The 20785-nt window shown below is 43.9% G+C and overlaps 1 protein-coding gene and 1 pseudogene across 1 annotated transcript; both read left to right on the top strand.

Annotated features, from left to right (window-relative positions):
* Positions 1-214: 214 nt before the first annotated feature.
* LOC136544565 (3-ketoacyl-CoA synthase 11-like) lies at positions 215-607 on the top strand. The gene has a single exon (XM_066536684.1). The coding sequence runs from the start codon at positions 215-217 to the stop codon at positions 605-607; it is 393 nt and encodes a 130-aa protein (XP_066392781.1).
* Positions 608-12937: 12330 nt separating this feature from the next.
* Positions 12938-20499, top strand: LOC136547257 (3-ketoacyl-CoA synthase 11-like; annotated as a pseudogene).
* Positions 20500-20785: the final 286 nt, after the last annotated feature.

Genomic DNA, 20785 nt, shown 5'->3' with positions numbered 1-20785 from the left:
AGACTGGGTTAGGTTTCCTGTAGGTGGATCACGGTGGCTCAGATCAACCTCGTAGTTAGAGCCGTGATCCCCACCTTCTTTTATAGTGCTGTGCGACAGGGGCCCACCAACCATATTAGGGTTGGGCGCCCCTGATCAGGGCGCAGAGACAAGGGCCCACCTATTGGTGGAGATCAACTAACAGGCCACGCTGGTCGCCAAGAAGGTGCTCAAGATGAAGAAGGTGAAGCCGTACATCCCGAACTTCAAGCTGGCCTTCGAGCATTTCTACATCCACGCGGGGGGGCACGCTGTGCTGGATGAGCTGGAGAGCAACCTGTCGCTCATGGACTGGCACATGGAGCCGTCGCGGATGACGCTGCACCAGTTCGGGAACACGTCCAGCAGCTCGCTCTGGTACAAGCTAGCCCATAGCGAGGCTAAGGGGAGGATCCACTGGTGCCACCGCATGTGGCAGATCACGTTCAGGGCAGGGTTCAAGTGCAACAGCGCCGTGTGGAGGGCGCTCCGCTCAGTGAACCTAGCAGAGGAGACCAACCCGTGGATGGACGAGATCGATATGTTCCCCGTGGATGTTCCCAAGGTCTCCAAGGTTTCTAGCGAGTGAAATGCACCACCGATCATGGTTAGCGATAGTGCTTACTATTCCTTTGGAGTTTGCAATTGTTTGGGTAAAGGATCTGGTGGGAATTTTCTTTAGTTTACATCACTAGGAAAGGCGATGATTGACTTCTCTGAGTTTGGATTATACATAGCATTCATGTTGTTTCTGTATGGCCCTTGGCCCCTGGCCTATCTAGCAGTTGACGGTTCTATGTTCTGACAATTCCACACTCTCTGATGTTTGATCTGAGCCTTTCTACTCTTCGATACATAAACCATCTCAACTCACTAGCTCCGTCTGATTTTAGCTTCATCTCATTTTACCTGAACCAAACAAAGGACATGTCGCTGAGCATCTCAAAACTTTCAAATAGCACCATCGAAGGGGAAGCTTCAGTGTAACTCATAAGAATAAATCAGTTAAAGCTCATGAGGTTGTGTAAGAAAAATCAATTATCATTCAGGATGAATATCGTTATTTAGACAAATATTAGTCAATGGCAATAAGATATCAACAATAATTAGTTTATGCTAAGCTAATGACTGCAAGTAACCGAATCCCTTTTATATAAAAGAAATAACTCATCATCATTTAACCATTTAATAAAGATAAATCTAATAAACATATTAGATCTCATCTATCGCTATGACCAGTGGGGCATGAGGCAGAATCATACAGGCCGTGAAAAACAATAGATTCAACGACCCTAACTTATTACTAATATCAGTGGGGCATGAGGCAGAATCATGCAGGTCGTAATACAATAACAAGATCATGGGGCTAACACATCTTTCGACCTATCTTTATTTCAATGGTCTCGTGACATGAACTGTTCGTGAAAGCACTCGATATCGGCTAAAACAGTCGATTCAGGCATAGCGCACAGTTAAGGTCATGCCCTATCAGGAATAAAACTAAATAATGATCCCCACTCAATGGTGCTAATAGTGGGGTGTGAGGCAGAATCACACAGGCCGTGATAACGGGCCATAGAACGGTTTTCGCTAGCCAATAGATCTACTCAAGATCAGATATGTCTTAACCGCATACTATGCATGACCAAGATTGATATAAAACAGCCAATAAAACATAACTCATCATTTAAAGTGCAGATTAGATCAAATTTAGATTAACAAACGATGGGTTAAAATGATATAAGGTCGATGTATATCAATCCCAATCGGGCAAAGTGATATTGCTGTAATCAAATAAACAATGAAAGTAATAACAATATCGGTAACTTAATGAATCTATCTGAAGGAACGCCGCCCTTAGATAGAGCTGATAACTTGACTTTAATCTAGTTCGAGCAGTGGAGGTCGACCAGATCGATGTAGCCATACTTGAACTAAACAAGAGTCGATAAACTAACTTATACCAGAGTCACAGTGGAGGTCGACGGATCGATGCAGCCTTACGAATAGAAGTATAAGCCATGACGGTACTTACAGATAAGCCAGAGGTCGGCTGAACCGATGCAGCCCTGCTCGCTAAAGAACTCACCGAGATCTACTCTACTCCTACTCCTAAAGGGTGGCCGGAGCCAAAAAAAAGTAAGTAACTTGTATTGGATTGATTGTGTGTCCTTTACAATAGTCGAGGTCCAATATTTATATCCAGAACCTACGCATGATTCCTACCTAAGCATGACTCATCACAATTTTTGGCCCTAGAGAAAACATTCCGAATTTAAGATAACTTGGAATCTAATCTTTCCCTTTTTGTAGAGTCCAACATGCTTTGTCCCGGCGCCGATCGTAGCCTTTGTCGTTATCTGCTGGCGCTATCTGAAGAAAGTCGATTCTAGTGTTGCATTTGAATCAGCTGATACCGACCTGCACGCAATTGATTTCTTGATGACATAATCTTGGGAGCTTTTGAGTCCCTGCGATTCTTCTTCCAATTTTTGGTGTAAACACATGCCTCCCAATTTTGGGATAAACGTAATTTTATTCCAAAATTATCACGTCCGTATCCCCGATAGGTCCGCAGCCATAGGTAGAGAATCTTGATCTGGGGTCTACTATTTGTCGTCGTCTATGTCAGCTCATGAGCCCATGCTTCAAAACTTTATGAGAGCATCATTGCTTCACGGGCACTTGGATTCATCTTTCTAGGCCAGCTATAAAATGTCTATCCGACTCTGGCTAGAGCAACTCAACAATTCAGCTATGTTTCTCTTCCATCTGCTCCCTCAAGTGCTTCTAACTCTATCGGACCCTCTATGGTCTATCCTTTTGCTATGAAGATCTTGAGCGCCTTGTCGAGCAAGAGGATCAGCTACTACGTTTAAAAGAATTCTTGTGATATCACCTGAGTCTTCTCCCCATGCTCGTAGAGCTGTTCTAGTGTTTGCAATGGCTAAAATGTGTGGACACCTTCCCCTTATTCGTTCCATCAAACGCCCACCGGGAAAGCCACATGCTTCTTTCCCACAGTTTCCTAGTCACTGAGAAATCAGCTGGGCATCTATTAGGCGGGTGGCCTTTCCCCTTCTCCTGGCATAATTTTATCAACAGGCTAATGTGACTCAGTTCACGATGACCTTCGGCCTTGTGGGGACCCAGACTCCCTTCAATCCAATGAAGCCTTGGTGGGTTGATCTCTGGTCAATGTAAATTCTTCGTATCCATCCCACGATATTTTGTAATTTGGAGAAGCAATAAGTCTGAATCTGTTATCTCTTCGTTATCTGTCCCCTAAATTTCTAGAGTGTCGATCCATTTCCATATCTAATTTCAATTTCACACCCCCAGCAAAATCTATCTTCTCGCCTTCCCAGGCTATATATAAGAGCCATGGCTGTGGATCGAAAAACAACCCACTTCATCTCAAACCTTCTGCGTCCTTAGTATAGTTCCTGTTTTTCCATAGGTTTGAGATCATGGAGAACAGTAAGAGATCTACTGAGGTGGCCCTCAATGGATCTGCATCATCACGCCAGCGCCTTCATCGCCAAGAAGGTGCAACTTGGGATGCTCCCATCATTCCAGAGCAGAGGGCCGACTCTGCTCAGCTTTTGGGGTCATCTTCAGTACCAATTCGCCGCTAGCTCCCCCGCTATCCGAGGAGGCATATCGACAATGACGATCTGCTAGCCTCCATCGATAGGACTAACCAGAATCTAGCCAGCTACCTCTCCCTTGTAGAATCGGCTTTGGCCATGATTCAAGGCCAATCTCCCCCTAAGGCTAGCCCGGTGGGGGAAAGGTTGGACATGGCTGAAGCCAGAATCATAGGTGAGACGTCTCTACCACAATTTCTCTGTCTTCTTCTTAATTTTTCCCTCAAGATTTCTAATCATTCTTTCCTTAAATCTCTTAGATCTAACTGCTCAGTTGGAAAGCCTTCGATCAGCCGTGGATCATGTGGTGGGATTTGTTAATGCTAGGGGCACCGTTCCGATGGTTTGCTTGCACGACATCCTGAACCGTGTTAGGGAGGTCGCTCTTCATGGTGTTTGTCATGGTGCTACCATGGCGTTGGCTGCTGCATAAGCCCGCTCTGGCCATAATCTTTGGCTTCTTCCCCATGGTTTTGCAGACACGGCACACCCTAGGGATCATGAGCGCTTAGTTGAGGATTTCTTTAATGCCGCCAACTCTGTAGCCTTCAACACCCTGGTCGATGATATAGTAAGCAAAGTGTTTTTCGACCCGTAGCTTGTAATAGGTGATATTTAGCAAACAATTTCCTCGTCTTGAGTGATTTTCCTTTGTTTCGTACTTCATATTATACGCATCACTCCGTCCATGTTTGCTTTGCTCCTATAGGTGATACACATCATACCGGCTTTTACCCCTTTGGGTTTATTTTTGCACTAGAGGCGATACCTTTCTGATATCGGTTATTAGAGCTGACGACCAAACAAATTGGTTATTAAGTACTAATCCAAACGCTAGGGTAATATTTCTTTAGATATTTCCCATTGATTGCTCGGTCAAATTCTTCCTCTCCTCTTAGTGTTTCCAAAATATAAGCATTACCAAGCGCATAATGTTTGATCCGATAAGGTCCTTCCCAGTTAGGTCACCATTGCCGAATTTACTGTCCTTTGACCTGATCGGCAATTTCACTTTCCAGACCAAGTCTCCTTCAGAAAATTGCTTAATCTTGACCTTTTCATTATAATATTTTGCATTCCTTAGTTTATTGGCTTCGATGTTTTCAAGAGCACACAGCCGAAGGCAACTTAAGTCCTCTAAGTCATCTATCATAAGATTCTTGTAGACTTCGGCTGATAAATCATTTTGCAATGTAACACGCCTCAATCTAGTCTAAACTTCCTAAGGAAGAACTACATTATGGCCATACACAAGTTCATAAGGCGACATTTTAATCGATCCATGACAGGCCATCCTGTATGCCCATAGTGCTTCATTAAGCGTTGAATGCCACTTCCTTGGTTGTTCTTTAATCTTTTTCTTGATTAGCTTAATCATAATCTAATTGGACGCTTCTACCTAGCCATTAGCCTAAGCATAGTAAGGAAAAGAATTTAGTAGCTTGATTCTCATACTGGCAGCAAAATCTCTAAACTCTTCTGATGTGAACATTGTCCCGTGATCGGTAGTTATAGTTTGAGGAATCCTGAAACAATACACAATGTGCTCCCTGATAAAATCAATCATGTTCTTTGAGGTTACCATCTTCAAAGGAATTGCCTCAACCCATTTAGTAAAGTAATATGTTGCTACCAATATGAACTTATGTCCTTTGCTTGAGGACAGAAAAGTATGGCCAATTAAACCAATTCTCCAACCTCGAAACGGCCCTGGCTTGATTATTGGATTCATGGCTGACGCAGGCGATTTCTAGACATTATCAAAACATTGACTAACCTGTCACCCCTTGTAATATTCAAAACAGTCTTTCAATATCGTTGGCCAGACATATCCAATTATGCGAATAATCCACTTCATCTTATAAGCCGATTGATGGGCACCACATATTTCTTCATGCACCTCGCCCATCAACACCTTAGCTTCCTCTTGGTTTAAGCATTTGAGCAACACCCCATCGGCTATTTTATAATATAGCTGATCATCTAGTAAAACTTAGTCGATTTATACCTTAGCTTTCTGGTAACTTTCCATGTTGGATTCCTAAGGTAGTCGGCTATTTCAATTCTCCAATCATCACTCGAGGTCTCACTACTCAAAACTTCTTAAAACACTCGATAGCCTGAAGCACTTTGATCTAGATGATTAGCTTCTTGATTCTGTGTTCTCAGAATATTTTGAAAAGAGACATGAGGAAACTCTTTCAGCAACCTTTGACATTCATCATAATATCTCCTCAAAGTATCTGCTTTGCACTCATATAGGATGATCAACTGATTAATAATTAACTATGAACCTCCAAATACTTCAATTGCTTCAACCTTTACTTCATGAAGAAGTTAAAGTCCCTTAAGAATAACTTCATATTCTGCTTGGTTGTTGGTAATCATTGATTCAATTAGAAGAGCAAACTCAAAACTTGTCCCTAGAGGCGAAATAATAACATGTCATTGATAACATGTGCTTAATCACATCAGCCTTGGAAACAACCGTACACTAGGCTGATAATAAGTAGTGTCGCAACTTAGTGCAAAAGAAATATAAGCACAGGCATAACTTTTCGGTGGGAGAATATCTTGTCTCTAGATCTAGTGGACTTCTACTCAGATAGAAAACAACTCTCTCTTTTCCTTCAAATTCTTGCATCAAGACCGATCCAATTGTCTTGTCATCAACTGATATGTACAATTTAAAAAGGCTTACCTTGCTGAGGAGGGACTTGCACAGGTGGGCATTTTATATATTCTTTTATCTCTTCAAACGCCTTTTGTTGTATGTTGCCCCACTTAAATTCTTGATCATTTGTCAACTTCACCAAGGGAGAAAACGGCAAAACTCTTTTCGACAAATTTGAAATGAATCTCCTGATGAAATTAATCTTACCAAGTAAAGATTATAACTCTATTTTAGTAGTCAGGGGAACTGCCTCATCAATTACTTTTATGCTTTTTTGACCAACTTCGATTCCTCTCTCGTGGACCATAAAACCCAAGAATTATCCAGCTGACACTCCAAAAGCACACTTATTAGGATTTATCATTAGACCATGTTTTCTTGTGCATTCCAGAGTCTCTCGCAAATAAGCTAGATGCTCTTTGTACCCTTTGGATTTTATCATCACATCATCAATGTAGATTTCAACAATCCTGCCGATCAACTTTTGAAAAGTGTAATTCATCGCCCTTTGATAAGTTGCACTGGCATTCTTCAGACCAAAGGTCATCACAACCCACTCGAATAAACCGATTGCACCGGGGCACCTAAAAGCGGTTTTTGCTATGTCTTCCTCAGCCATGAAAATTTGGTTATACCCTGCATTGTCGTCCATGAAGCTAATAACCTTATGCTCGGCTGCTGCATCTACTAACATATCAGCTATCGGCATCGGATAACTATCCATGGGAGTGGCTTTGTTCAGATCCCTGAAATCGATGCAAACTCTTAATTTTCCATTCTTATACACCGGGACAACATTCGATATCCACTCTGCATATCGGCATGGTAGGATAAACTTTGCTTCTAGTAACCGTTCAGTCTCATTTTTGATATCATCAAGCACGTTCAGGTTGAATCTCCTTGGAGCCTGTTTAAATGGCCGATATCCAGGTTTGATTGGCAACCGATGTTCGATAATTGACAGGTCTAGACCAGGCGACTCATAGTATTCCTAAGCAAAATAGTCTTTAAATTCCTTTAACAAATCAACTAACTCTCGTTTATACTCAGGATCCAACTTGGCACTTACATACGTCGGCTTAGGTCTATCTCCAGAACCAATATCTACTTCTTCTAATTCATCGGCCGATGTGAAACCATGTCCTAGTTTGCCATCTGTACCATCTATTAGATTATCCAGTAAGACAAATTTTCAAAGTCGACTGCTCGGATCGGCTGTTGGCTTTCATCGTTGATTCTAATGAAGCCTCCTTCCCATAACTTGCCAGAAAAGCATTCAAAGTCTCCTAGTTCCTAGAATACTGGATCGGCTGTTGCAATGCTCACAGACTCATCAGCGCGAACTAGTTCGACATCATCTCCATGCCATTGAATCAAACACTAATGCATGGTTGATGGTACACAATAGTTCGCATGAATCCAATCACGACCAAGGAGCAAACTATACGACCCTTTTCCATCGATGACGAAGAATGTGGTGAGCAGAGTCTTACTCCCGATTGTTACTTCGATGTTTATTGCCCCCCGGGTCTTAGATGCATTACCCCCAAAGTCTTTAAGCATCATGTCGGTCTCAATCAGATCTCTTGGTCCCTTGCCAAGCTTACAAAAGGTGGTGTAAGACATGAGATTGACAGAAGCACCTCCATCTACCAACATCTTGTTCATCGGCTTCCCATCAACCAAACCTTTTACATATAAAGCTTTTAATTGCTGATGCTTGACTAGTTTATCAAATATTGCTTGTTGTATAATCGTCAACTTAGCAACTATCTCCTCATACTCCAATTCATCGAAATCTGAATAAACTTCTTGATCTACTGGAGCTTTGAACTTTGATGGCAACAGAAAAGCCATTTGAATATTAGCCGATGGTTGCTTTCTATCGGCTGTTCGCTTAGCACGCCATACTTGAGGATGACCGGATGCCTGAGCCTGTTCCAACTCTCTATTCCTTAGGCGTTGCACCCTTCTCTTCTGGCTTCTTGTCAAACCTCTTGGACATCATTGGCCTTCCTGCCAAACATACTTTCTCTCGTTGCCTTCTTCTTCATAATCAGCTCAGTCTTGATCAACAACTCTTTTTCCAAGCTGATTATGAATATTTCCATTTTTAAGCGCCGATCCATGTTATCATGATGATATGCATTTTGAGCATGGATAGACCGGCGGTTGGCTTGAGATTGCCTAAACTCCCAATACTGATCACTGCACTCTAGATAGCTATTCCTGGTAGGCAACTTCAAACCTTCATTCTAGCAATATTTGAAGAAATGATAATTTCAATGCAATTTAGCTTGCTTTCTTTCATACCTTTCTCTTTCCTATTGACGTTGGTATTCTTGCTTTTCTAACCAACGCTGATAATCATTTTCCTTCTGCCACTGCCATTTATTCAACATAATTCGAGATGTGACCCGTAGCTTTGTTGCCCCACCTTTTGATATTTCTCCCTACTCATATCGGCTCTTTTGCCTGTCGCGATGTCTTCTAATTTCTCTATATTCGTCAGCCGATATTTGCATATCAGGATCGACTGTTCTAGCTTCCCTTCATTTGGTTGATGTTAGGACCTTAGTCTTTCCTTTGAGCAGCCTAGCATCGACCATGTTTTGATCTCCTGGGAAAGGATTATCATCAACTTTCATTTTTCGAGGCGTATTAAATTTGAGTCTTCCTTGCTGAATAGTCCTCTATATATGCTGCCAAAAAATTCTACATTCATTAGTGGAATGAGAAGTAGCGTTATGAAACTTGTAGAACTTCTTATTCTTCAACTGATCTGGGGGCAATATAACATGATTATTGGGCACCTTAATTTGTCCCTTCTCAAGCAAAAAATCAAAGAGCTTGTCTGATTTTGTGACATCAAAGTCATAGCTCTCCTGTTCTCCAAGGATTTGACACCATTACTGTCTTTTTGCCTCAATTCTATTCAGCCATAGCAACCTCTTCTTCTTCATCTTCATAGCCGTCATCGACTGAGTATGGATTATAAGCTTTGGCCACTATGGTACTTTTATGGAATCGAGTATCTCTGTGCATACTCTAGAATTGGTTATTGAGCGCTGCCACTCGTTGAGCCAATTGACCCAAGTTGCCAAATTTATGTCCCAGCAGCTTTTCTTTCTGTGTTGGCAACATCCCTTGAACGGCCAAAGCAGCTAGCTGATCATCAGCCAAGTTTAATGAGAAGCACAAATTTCTAGTCTCCAGGAACCTCTGAAGAAACTCAGTGCCCAATTCATTAGTTTTCTATCTTATAGTTGTTGAATTGGTAATCTTCTTTTTTCTAGTCCCAGTATAAAAATATATATGAAATTTCTTTTCTAGGTCAGCCCAGTTGGCGATGGAGTTGACTGGCAATGATGAAAACCAAGTGAAGGCTGGCCTTGATAGTGACAGGGAGAAGAAACGAACTCGATGGGCCTCCTCAACTAATGCCTCGCCCAATTGTATAAGATATCGACTAACATGTTCTATCATGCTTATGCTGTCCTGGTCAGTGAACTTGGCAAACTCTAGGAGCCTGTAATTTGTAGAAAGGGTGACCAAATCGTACCATTCTGGATATGAGCGTTTGTACAAGAAGGTCAGTCCTTTTGGCTTCAGACCGAACTAATTCTTCATCATCTCTATCACCTTTAGCAACAACTCATTAGCATGTGAATTTGGATTTCTCTGCACCTGTTGACCCATCTATGGATTGAAATCCCATGTGCCTTGATACCCTGGATTCGGAATCATGTGAAGGGTGTAATAATCTGTGCCATAATAATACCCTTATGGAATCTCTATCTGCTGGGTCCTTTGCTGGTTTCCTGCTTGGAGTCTCTGATTATATACATGAGGATCTATATCCCTACGGATCCTTTGAATTGATGGTGCTATTTTTTGAGCCGACGACGGTATGTGGCCCGATGTGCCAAAATTAATCACCTGGTTCTAACCTTGCCCCGCCGGCTGTTGCACATGTTGCACTGATGATCTAGGATTATACTGTATCTGATTCATAGTAGTATCTTGAGCTTATTTAGAAGAATTCTGAACTGCCTAGACATCATCATTACCAGCTGGTGCTGCTTCTTAATGGTTGGTATCGACTTGATTAGTCCTTAGGTCGATGGATGTTGAATGTTGTAATAAGCTGGCCTGACCTGATCATCTGGAAACCCATGAAACACTTCTTTCATGGCGTTGTGGAATGTGTCCAAGAAAGCTTCATTATGGCTTGATATGACATCATGAACAGATTTGTTAACAGCTTCCGTGAAGAAACATCTGTCTTTAGCTTCAACTGCATCTGACTACCCATGCAATAGAACTCTTGGTAGTGGATATTTCTGAACAATTGTGTTGTCACATGTTTTGGTGTAGGACAACAAACACTTGTTTTGAAATTCTTCTATAGCTTTGCTGATGACACCTTTATCTCCATCAGGTAGGTCTTCGTAATGTACCATAAGGATGTCATTGTTGTTGTAAACCACCATGATGATTATGGGTCCATCGAGCATGCCAAGAACGTGTGTTGACACTAAAATTTTGTCCCGTGCCGAGGGCACACGAGCAAGCCAAATGGGTCTGCTTGATGGAGCTATAGATCCGCCTAGCTTCAACATAGGGGTGGTCGATCCTGCGTACTCCTCCTAAGACATGCCAGTCAATTTGACCCTACAATTAACAAGGAGAGAAAGCTAATTAGTAATTTAAGGCGGAACATGCCTGTGTTTCCAGACAGTCCCGAATGTGCGGCTTTGAGAGCCGATATGAAAGGAGATCGACTAAAGAGTCGATTCCAACATACTCATAAGAATAAATCAGTTAAAGCTCATAGGGTTGTGTAAGAAAATTAGTTATCATTCAGGATGAATATCGTTATTTAGACAAATATTAGTCAATGGCATCTGAGCTATTAGTTCTCTACTGTGCTCTTGGCCTTGGCTAGCCCATAGTCCATAACATCGAGTGTAGATCTCGTGCACATGTAGGAGGAATAGGCATGACCAAGGAACCACAGCCGACCACCCATAACGCAAAGCGTGGAGCCCGTAGCATATGTAGGGAGAGATCGGAGACTGGGTCTTCTCCATAGAGCACAGAACAAGACATGTGCTGCTCAGCAGTTGGAGAAATATCTTAGAGATTTGGAGAAACGTGTTTGGAGATTTGGAAAAACCTGTTTGGCGAAATACGTTGGAGAATTGGAGAAACGTGGTCGAAGAGTTTATGGAGATCACGTATTGGAGTTCGTTAAGGAGTAGCTTAGAGCTGGCAACCGCAAATCCAGATTAAACCATAATGGAGAAATAATGGAGACAAATTATGGAGACCAAAACTTTACTCATCATGGAGAGGAGGATACATATCTGGAGCGTTTCAAGGATAGAAACGCATAAGGAGCTCGATGTGCCATGAACTAGGAATATTGATTCTGTCCAAGTCACATAGCCGGTAAGACCGTGGTCGGGTAACCTCTATGATGACGTAAGGCCCTTCCTAAGGGGAGGAGAGCTTGTGCATCCCTTCGGTTTTTTGCTTTCTACGGAGAACAAGGTCGCCGACAGCAAGTGAACGACCTTTGATGTTGCGGTTGTAGTATCTCCACAAGCCTTCTAGATATTTGGCTATGCAGACATAGGTGATCAGGCGTTCCTCCTCGGGTCTATTGACGTCCTCAGTTCGAATAGCTGTGGCTTGCTCTTCATCATAGTGTTCCACCCTAGGTGCTCGAAAGGCAATGTCCGCTGGTAGTATGGCTTCTGAGCCATAGATCAAGAAATATGGAGACACACCGGTGTTGCGACTAGCTTGAGTACGTAGTCCCCAGACCACAACTGGTAGCTCTTTGAGCTGTCTGCCCAGATGCTTTTCTTCTTTCTGATATAGCCTCTTTTTTAGGGCATCAAGGATCATGCCGTTTGCCCGTTCGACCTGGCCATTGACTCTAGGATGGGCAACGGAGACGTATTTGATGGAGATGCATCAGTCTTCGCAGAAGTCCCAAAAATGATGGCCAGTGAATGTGGTTCCGAGGTCGGTGATAATGCTGTTTGGGAGACCAAATCTGTGGATGATATCTTCGAAAATCTCGACTGCCTTCTTTGTCATAGCTGAGACAAGCGGTTTATACTCGATCCACTTGGAGAACTTGTTGATGGCGATGTACACATACCGGAAACCACCTGGCACTAGCTTGAAAGGCTTAATCATGTCCAGTCCCTAGCATGCGAAAGGCCAGGAAGCTGTGATGGTCTATAGTTCTTGTGCCGGCACATGTATTTGCTTGGTGAAAAACTTGTGACCATTTCTGTTCTGAATTGCTGTTCTTTGGCACCTAAGATAACTGATAATTCAGATTTAAGGAAAAAATATGAGGGTTACTTTTCATTCATTTTTGTTTGGTCGATTTTTGTGGCAACTTCTTGACTCGGATGTTGAAGAAATTAAGGAAACGCATTGCATTTTTTTAGCTAGCCATATCTCTACTCAGATCCTTTACACAAGCAACAAGGCACAACATTGTGAAGTTTCATCTCGGCGTTGTTGTTTTTCTCGTTTTACTGGCCTGACCGAACTCTGTTACAGAGGGGCCATGGAAAACCCGGCGCCGCCGACCGATCCGGCCGCTACCCACAGGCGCCACGCCGTCGCCGTCGCCGTCGCGGTAGCTGCCGAACTTCCAGCAGTCGGTGCGGCTAAAGTACGTGAAGCTAGGGTACCATTACCTCATCACCCATGGCATGTACCTGCTGCTGACCCCGCTGATGGTGCTGGTCGCCGTGCACCTCTCCACACTGTCCCCCGCGTGACGTGGCCGACCTGTGGGCGCACCTCTACCTCAACCTCATCTCCGCGGTGGCCTGCTCCACACTACTCATCTTCCTAGGCACGGCTTACTTCCTGACCCGCCTGTGGCCCGTGTACCTGGTGGACTTCGCCTGCTACAAGCCGGGTCTCGAGCGGCGGTGCACGCGCGACACCTTCATGCGCTGCTCTAGGCTCACCGGCTGCTTCACGGACGCTAGCCTCGAGTTCCAGCGCAAGATCCTGGAGCGCTCGGGGCTCGGCGAGGACACGTACCTTCCCCCCCGCCATCACGCGGGTGCCGCCCAACCCGTCCATGGACGAGGCGCGCGTGGAGGCGCGGGAGGTGATGTTCGGCGCCGTGGATGAGCTGCTGGCCAAGACAGGCGTGAAGCCCAAGGACATTGGGATCCTGGTGGTGAACTGCAGCCTGTTCAACCCGATGCCATCGCTGTCGGCCATGGTGGTGAACCACTACAAGCTGCGCGGGAACATGGTGAGCTACAAACCTCGGTGGGATGGGGTGCAGGCGTGCAGCGCAGGGTTGCTGTCCGTGGACCTCGCCAGGGACCCTGCTGCAGACGCACCTGGGGTCGTACGCGCTGGTGATCAGCACAGAGAACATCACGCTCAACTAGTACTCGGGCAACGGCCGCTCCAAGCTGGTGTCCAACTGCCTGTTCTGGAGGGGCGGCGCGGCGGTGCTGCTCTCGAACCGGCTATCCGACCGACGGCGGGCCAAGTACGAGCTGGTGCACACGGTGCGCATGCACAAGGGCACCGACGACCGGTGCTTCAGCTGCGTGACGCAGGAGCAGGATGGCGAGGGCGTCCTGGGCGTGTCGCTGTCCAGGGACCTAATGGCGGTGGCGGGCGATGCACTCAAGACCAACATCACGATGCTAGGCCTGCTGGTGCTGCCGCTGTCAGAGCAGCTGCTGTTCATGGTCATGTTAGACACGACAGTGCTTCTAAACCATAGATCGGGGTAAGCATCTTACTTAGGGTTTTGCTTTCCGTCGTTGGCAGCACTCTTCTTTAGATCAGATTAGGTTTTCCTGTAGGTCAGATCAACCTCGTAGTTAGAGTCATGATCCCTACCTTTTATAGTGCTGTGCGATAGGGATCCACCAACCATATTAGGGTTGGACGCCCCCAATCAGGACGTAGAGACAAGGGTGGGCCTATTGGTGGAGATCGACTAACATTCTCCCCTTGATCTCACTACCATCTTTCATTTCATATCATTTCCTTGTGTTCATTCCATTACAGATTAGCGTATAGAACATGTTTCATCGTCACGATCAATTGTCGATAGATTTAACATCTACAACACACCACTCTGTTCTGAAATAGATACTTGACTTTGGACCTTCTTTTGTCCAGGAATTTTAGGCTTTTCCTTAAGCCCATGCCAGCTACATGTTCTCTGAACACGTTGGGTGGTAAGCCTTTTGTAAGCGGATCCGCGAGTATCTTTTTGGTACTTATATACTCAAGACTTATGACTTGATCCCGGACTTTATCTTTCACAACATAATACTTTATGTCAATGTGTTTGGCAGCACCACTTGACTTATTGTTGTGAGCATACTGTAGTGCCGGATTATTATCGCAGTATAACTTAAGTGGTCTATAGATATTGTCAACCACCTTCAAACTGGGTATGAACTTCTTTAGCCAGTTTACCTGCCCCGTTGCCTCATAACACGCTACAACCTCGGCATATATTATGGACGATGTAGTGACGGTTTGCTTTAAGCTTTTCCATGAAATAGTTCCCCCTGCGAGAGTGAACACATATCCTGACGTGGATTTTCTATCATCTCCCGCATAATCATAATCTGAATATCCCACTATATGAAGTAAATCAGATCTTCTATACGTCATCATGAGGCCTTTCGTTCCTTGCAAATAATGCAAGACTTTCTTTACCAATTTCTAGTGTTCTGTTCTAGGATTGCTTTGGAATCTGCCAAGTAACCCAGTAACAAATGTCAAGTCAAGGCACGTACATACTTGAGCATATTGCAAGCTTCTGACAGCTGAAGCATATGAAACCGCTTTCATTTGATCGATCTCATATTGGTTCCTGGGGCATTGAAAATCTCCATATCTGCCGCCCTTTACTATAGGAGCAGGTGAGGGACTACATTTGTGCATACTAAATTTCTTTAAGATTCTTTCTATGTATGCCTTTTGTGATAGTCCTAATACCCCTTTACTTCTATCTCGGTGAATCTTGATCCCTAGAACGAATGAGGCTTCACCAAGATCTTTCATATCAAATTTTGAAGACAAACACTTCTTTATCTCCAGTAGTAGATTGACATCACTACTAGCAAGTAAGATATCATCCACATACAGGACAAGAAAGATAAACTTTACATTCTTAAACTTTGTATAGGCATAATTGTCCTCTACATTCTCTTTAAATCTAAAATTCTTTATTGTCTAATCAAACTTCAAGTACCACTATCTTCAAGCTTGTTTTAATCCATAAATTGATTTCTTTAGGCGGCATCCCATTCGTTCTTTTCCTTCCATGATAAAACCTTTCGGTTGTGCCATGTAAATATTTTCCTCCAAGCCTCCGTTGAGAAATGTCGTCTTTACATCCATCTGATGTAATTCTAAAACGTAATATGTCACTAATACCATTATGATTCTAAAGAAAATCTTACATGAGACTGGAGAAAATGTCTCATTGTAATCAATGCCTTCTCTTTTCGTAAAACCTTTTGCCACAAGTCACGCTTTATATCTCTCTATATTCCTTTGAGAGTCAAGTTTTGTTTTGTAGACCCATTTATAGCCTACTGTTTTGGCTCCTTTAGGAATTATTTTCAAGTCCCAAACATTATTGGCATTCATAGATTTAATTTCATCTTCCATGGCCTCAAGCCACTTTGATGAATGATCACTTCTCATGGCTTCTTTAAATGAGATGGGATCTGCCTCAATTTGAAATTCCTCAATATTGTATACTTCATAGTCAGTAGGAATAGCTGATTTTCTAACCCTTTGAGACCTTATAGGGGCCTCCACATGTGGCACATCTTCTGTTTGAGGCTGTTGTTGCTTCCCCTCATATGTGGTAATAGATTCTATAGGATCCTGAAGAATAGGTTCTTTATCGTCATTCATTGTTGCCACAGATGGAATAACAACAGGTGCTGACATCACAGTGTCTTGCACTGTCGGTGCAGCGACAGCAGGTAGTGAGAAAATTGGCTCAGGAATCATCGGAGTTGGCGCATACACCTGCTTCTCTTCAAGATCAATTTCTCGAGCTACCATGCTCCCCCTCATCAATTCATCCTCTAGGAAGACAGCGTGTCTCGTTTCCATAAATTTTATATGTCTCTTTGGACAGTAGAAACGAAAATCTTTTGACTTTTTTGGGTAGCCAATAAAATGGCAACTTACTATTTTGGGATCTAGCTTCCCAATGTTTGGGTTAAATACTTTAGCCTCAGCAAGACTCCCCCACACACGTAAGTGATTTAGTGAGGGTACTCTTTCTGTCCACAACTCATATGGTGTTTTGGGCACCGACTTACTTGGTACTCTATTGAGAATATGAATGGCGGTTTTTAACGCCTTCATCCACAAGCTCAACGGTAAGATAGAGTAACTTATCATACTACGCACCATATCCATCAGGGTACGATTGCTTATTTTAGCTACTCTATTCTGTTGAGGTTCGCCCGGTGTAGAATACTGGGCTACTATACCATTCTCCTGTAAGAACCTTGCAAAAGGTCCAGAAAACTTGGCCATATGGGGTATGCCGACCATAGTACTCCCCCCCACGGTCGGATCTGACTATCTTAATCTTTAAATTGTGTTGGTTTTCAACTTTTGCCTTAAATATCTTAAATTTATCCAATGCTTCTTTTCTTTCTTTGATTGGATAAATATAGCCATAATGAGAGTAATCATCTGTGAATGTTATGAACGAATCATAACCATCCACACTCTTTATAGGAAACTAACCACAGATGTCTGTGTGAATAATCTATAAAATTCATGTGCTTCGTTTAGCATCTTTCTTAATTTTCTTTACATACTTTTCTTTTATGCATTCTCTGTATTGTTCTAAATCTGAGAGCTCTAATGGAGAAAGAATATTATTCTTAACTAGTCTTTCTATTCTCTCCCTCGAAATATGGCCTAAACGACAGTGCCATAATTTTGACGATGCATCGTGAGCTCTCTTATGCCACCATTTCTAGAGTAACTCTCTGTCACTAGCTGCTTTATCAGCTAGATAGCATATGTCTTTGAAGAGCCAGTGAACTGACTCTTTATTCTATTGAGGTACTGGTGACCGTGTCACACTTTAGGATTGAGCCCACAATTGCAGGCTTAATCGTGTTCTTTATCACAGCCAAACATTTTTTGTTGGCAGTGACCCACTTCCTATGCTTAAGGTCATAGGACATCTTTTGAGATTCAAAATCCCTTTCTTTAGTTACCCAAGCGACATCAGTCTCGTTTGTCTCTCTCACCGGTGCCACAGAATCAGTGGGACACAGTGAGGTAACTACCCAGTCCTCCTCAGTTAAGATGAAGGCCAGGTCAATCTTTTTCTTCCACTCCTTGTAGTAGGGATCTCTAACAATTGCATGTCTTGATTCCGACGTTGGTCAAAATTAAAACATACAACTGTTCTTATACACTAACTCTATATCACCGTTGTGCAGAAATAGAATTAATGCATAAATCATTACAATTTACAACTGTTCTTATACACTAACTCTACATCACCGTTGGGTAGAAATAGAATTAATGCATAAATCATTAAAATTTACAACTGTTCTTATACACTAACTCTACATCACCGTTGGGCAGAAATAGAATTAATACATAAATCATTAAAATTTACAATATTGTTATTAACAACGTTGGTCAGAAAATAACAACATCATAATCATGTCAAAATCCCTTTTTCTCCAATTAAATATCACGTTGGTTCAAAATAACTAGAGAATAAACAATTTCTTTAGCAGCGAAAAAACTCTCTTTTTCTCTAATTAAATGTCACATTGGTTCAAAATAACTAGAGAATAAACAATTTCTTTAGCAGCGGAAAAACTCTCTTTTTCTCCAATTAAATATCACGTTGGTTTAAAATAACTGGAGAATAAACAATTTCTTTAGCAGTGGAAAAACTCTCTTTTTCTCCAATTAAATATCACGTTGGTTCAAAATAACTAGAGAATAAACAATTTCTTTAGCAGCGGAAAATGTATACTCAATTTCTTGAATTTTACCCACAGGGAAAATTACTTTTTCTATTTTTGTTTGAGCTATTTTTTCATTTTTCAGAAATAAGCAATTACTGGAAAATAAAAATGAAAAAACTGATCTTGGGCCGGAACTCGCACAGTGGCCCGGCCCAGCACTGCCCTTTCAATCGCGCGTGCGTGCGCTGCGCTGACCCATGCCGCAACCTGGGCCTAGGCCAGCAAAGTAGCCCGGTGCGCTCGCCCGCCTGGGCCGAAAGTCAGTCTAATGAATATGGACCGTCAAATTTCATTGGACGGACGCGCGCGTGGGTCGGGTGAACAAAACCTCAGTGACGATGCCGTCACCCCAAACCCTAACACATTCTCTTCGTTCCCTTTCTCTTTCCTCAGCCCGTAGCCGGTCGCTTCCTCTCTCAGCCCCGCAGCGCAGAGAGTGAGCACAGAGAACAAAACGGCCATGGCGCCGTCGTCGACGCCCTCGCCGGTGCGTGCGTTCCCCAATAGGTGAGCATGCTGCCGTCGAGTGGCCTAGCGGTGGTGCCCTACCATGTGCATGAGGGCCATGCCCTAGTGGCAGCGATGCCTTCTTCTCGCGCGTCGGTGAAGCGAAAGCGCGCCTGTTCATCCCGCGCGATGGCGGTGTCGACAGCGACGAGGTAGGCCTCTGCCCTTCCCTTTCTTCTTCCCCTTATAGATCTGAGTCTTATGATTGGGGATTAGGGTTAGGGTTAGGGTTTCGTTAGGGTCAGGATTAACCCGATTTGATTTTTCTTTTGGTTTGATTCGAGATCGGCGAGATAATCCCCTTCCCCTCTTCCCCTTCTTCTTCTTTTGGATCTGCTTTCTAGATTTTCTTCTCGGATTCAACCGATTGGGGATTAGGGTTCACTGTTGTTCTTCCCTGAGACTGATTCATGGGTTAGGGTTCGGCTTTGAGATCATTTCCAAAAACTGACACCCTTTCTCTTCTCTGTGTTTCACCCGATTAGAGTTAGGGTTAGGATAACCCTCTTTCTTCTCAGATCCGAACAGGGTCATTTCTTTTCTTTCCATGCGCCGACGAAGACGGCGGTGCGACACCTTTCCCCACGCGGTGGTGGTTGTGACCGGGAGTTCAGTGACGTCCGCCACCCCCCGGTCTCTTTATAATTTTCTTTTACCCGGTTAGGGTTAGGGTTTCATTCCGAAATGGATCAAAACCTTACGATTTCTTTGATCTCTTTTCAATGCTTTACCCCATACTAGGTCTACACATTAGGCAACCATGGCTCTGATACCATTGTTAGACACAACAGTGCCTCTAAACCACAGATCGGGATAAGCATCTTACTTAGGGTTCCTCTAGTTCACCCTGGCGCAGTTGCGCTGTAGCCTCATGGACGCCGGTGTCGAGGGAGCTCGGTGCGATGGAGTCCAGCGTGGTGGTGATGATGCAGAGGCGACGACGGAGTCGGTAGGGCTTCTCATCGCTGGCAGCACTCTTCTTTAGACTGGGTTAGGTTTTCCTGTAGGTGGATCACGGTGGCTCAGATCAACCTCGTAGTTAGAGCCGTGATCCCCACCTTCTTTTATAGTGCTGTGCGACAGGGGCCCACCAACCATATTAGGGTTGGGCGCCCCTGATCAGGGCGCAGAGACAAGGGCCCACCTATTGGTGGAGATCAACTAACAGGCCACGCTGGTCGCCAAGAAGGTGCTCAAGATGAAGAAGGTGAAGCCGTACATCCCGAACTTCAAGCTGGCCTTCGAGCATTTCTACATCCACGCGGGGGGGCACGCTGTGCTGGATGAGCTGGAGAGCAACCTGTCGCTCATGGACTGGCACATGGAGCCGTCGCGGATGACGCTGCACCAGTTCGGGAACACGTCCAGCAGCTCGCTCTGGTACAAGCTAGCCCATAGCGAGGCTAAGGGGAGGATCCACTGGTGCCACCGCATGTGGCAGATCACGTTCAGGGCAGGGTTCAAGTGCAACAGCGCCGTGTGGAGGGCGCTCCGCTCAGTGAACCTAGCAGAGGAGACCAACCCGTGGATGGACGAGATCGATATGTTCCCCGTGGATGTTCCCAAGGTCTCCAAGGTTTCTAGCGAGTGAAATGCACCACCGATCATGGTTAGCGATAGTGCTTACTATTCCTTTGGAGTTTGCAATTGTTTGGGTAAAGGATCTGGTGGGAATTTTCTTTAGTTTACATCACTAGGAAAGGCGATGATTGACTTCTCTGAGTTTGGATTATACATAGCATTCATGTTGTTTCTGTATGGCCCTTGGCCCCTGGCCTATCTAGCAGTTGACGGTTCTATGTTCTGACAATTCCACACTCTCTGATGTTTGATCTGAGCCTTTCTACTCTTCGATACATAAACCATCTCAACTCACT

This window comes from Miscanthus floridulus, chromosome 3 (genome assembly GCF_019320115.1).
Source record: "Miscanthus floridulus cultivar M001 chromosome 3, ASM1932011v1, whole genome shotgun sequence".
NCBI classification, from domain to species: Eukaryota; Viridiplantae; Streptophyta; class Magnoliopsida; order Poales; family Poaceae; genus Miscanthus; species Miscanthus floridulus.
Note: the sequence above shows the minus strand (reverse complement) of the source record. Positions and strands in the feature narration are given on the sequence as shown.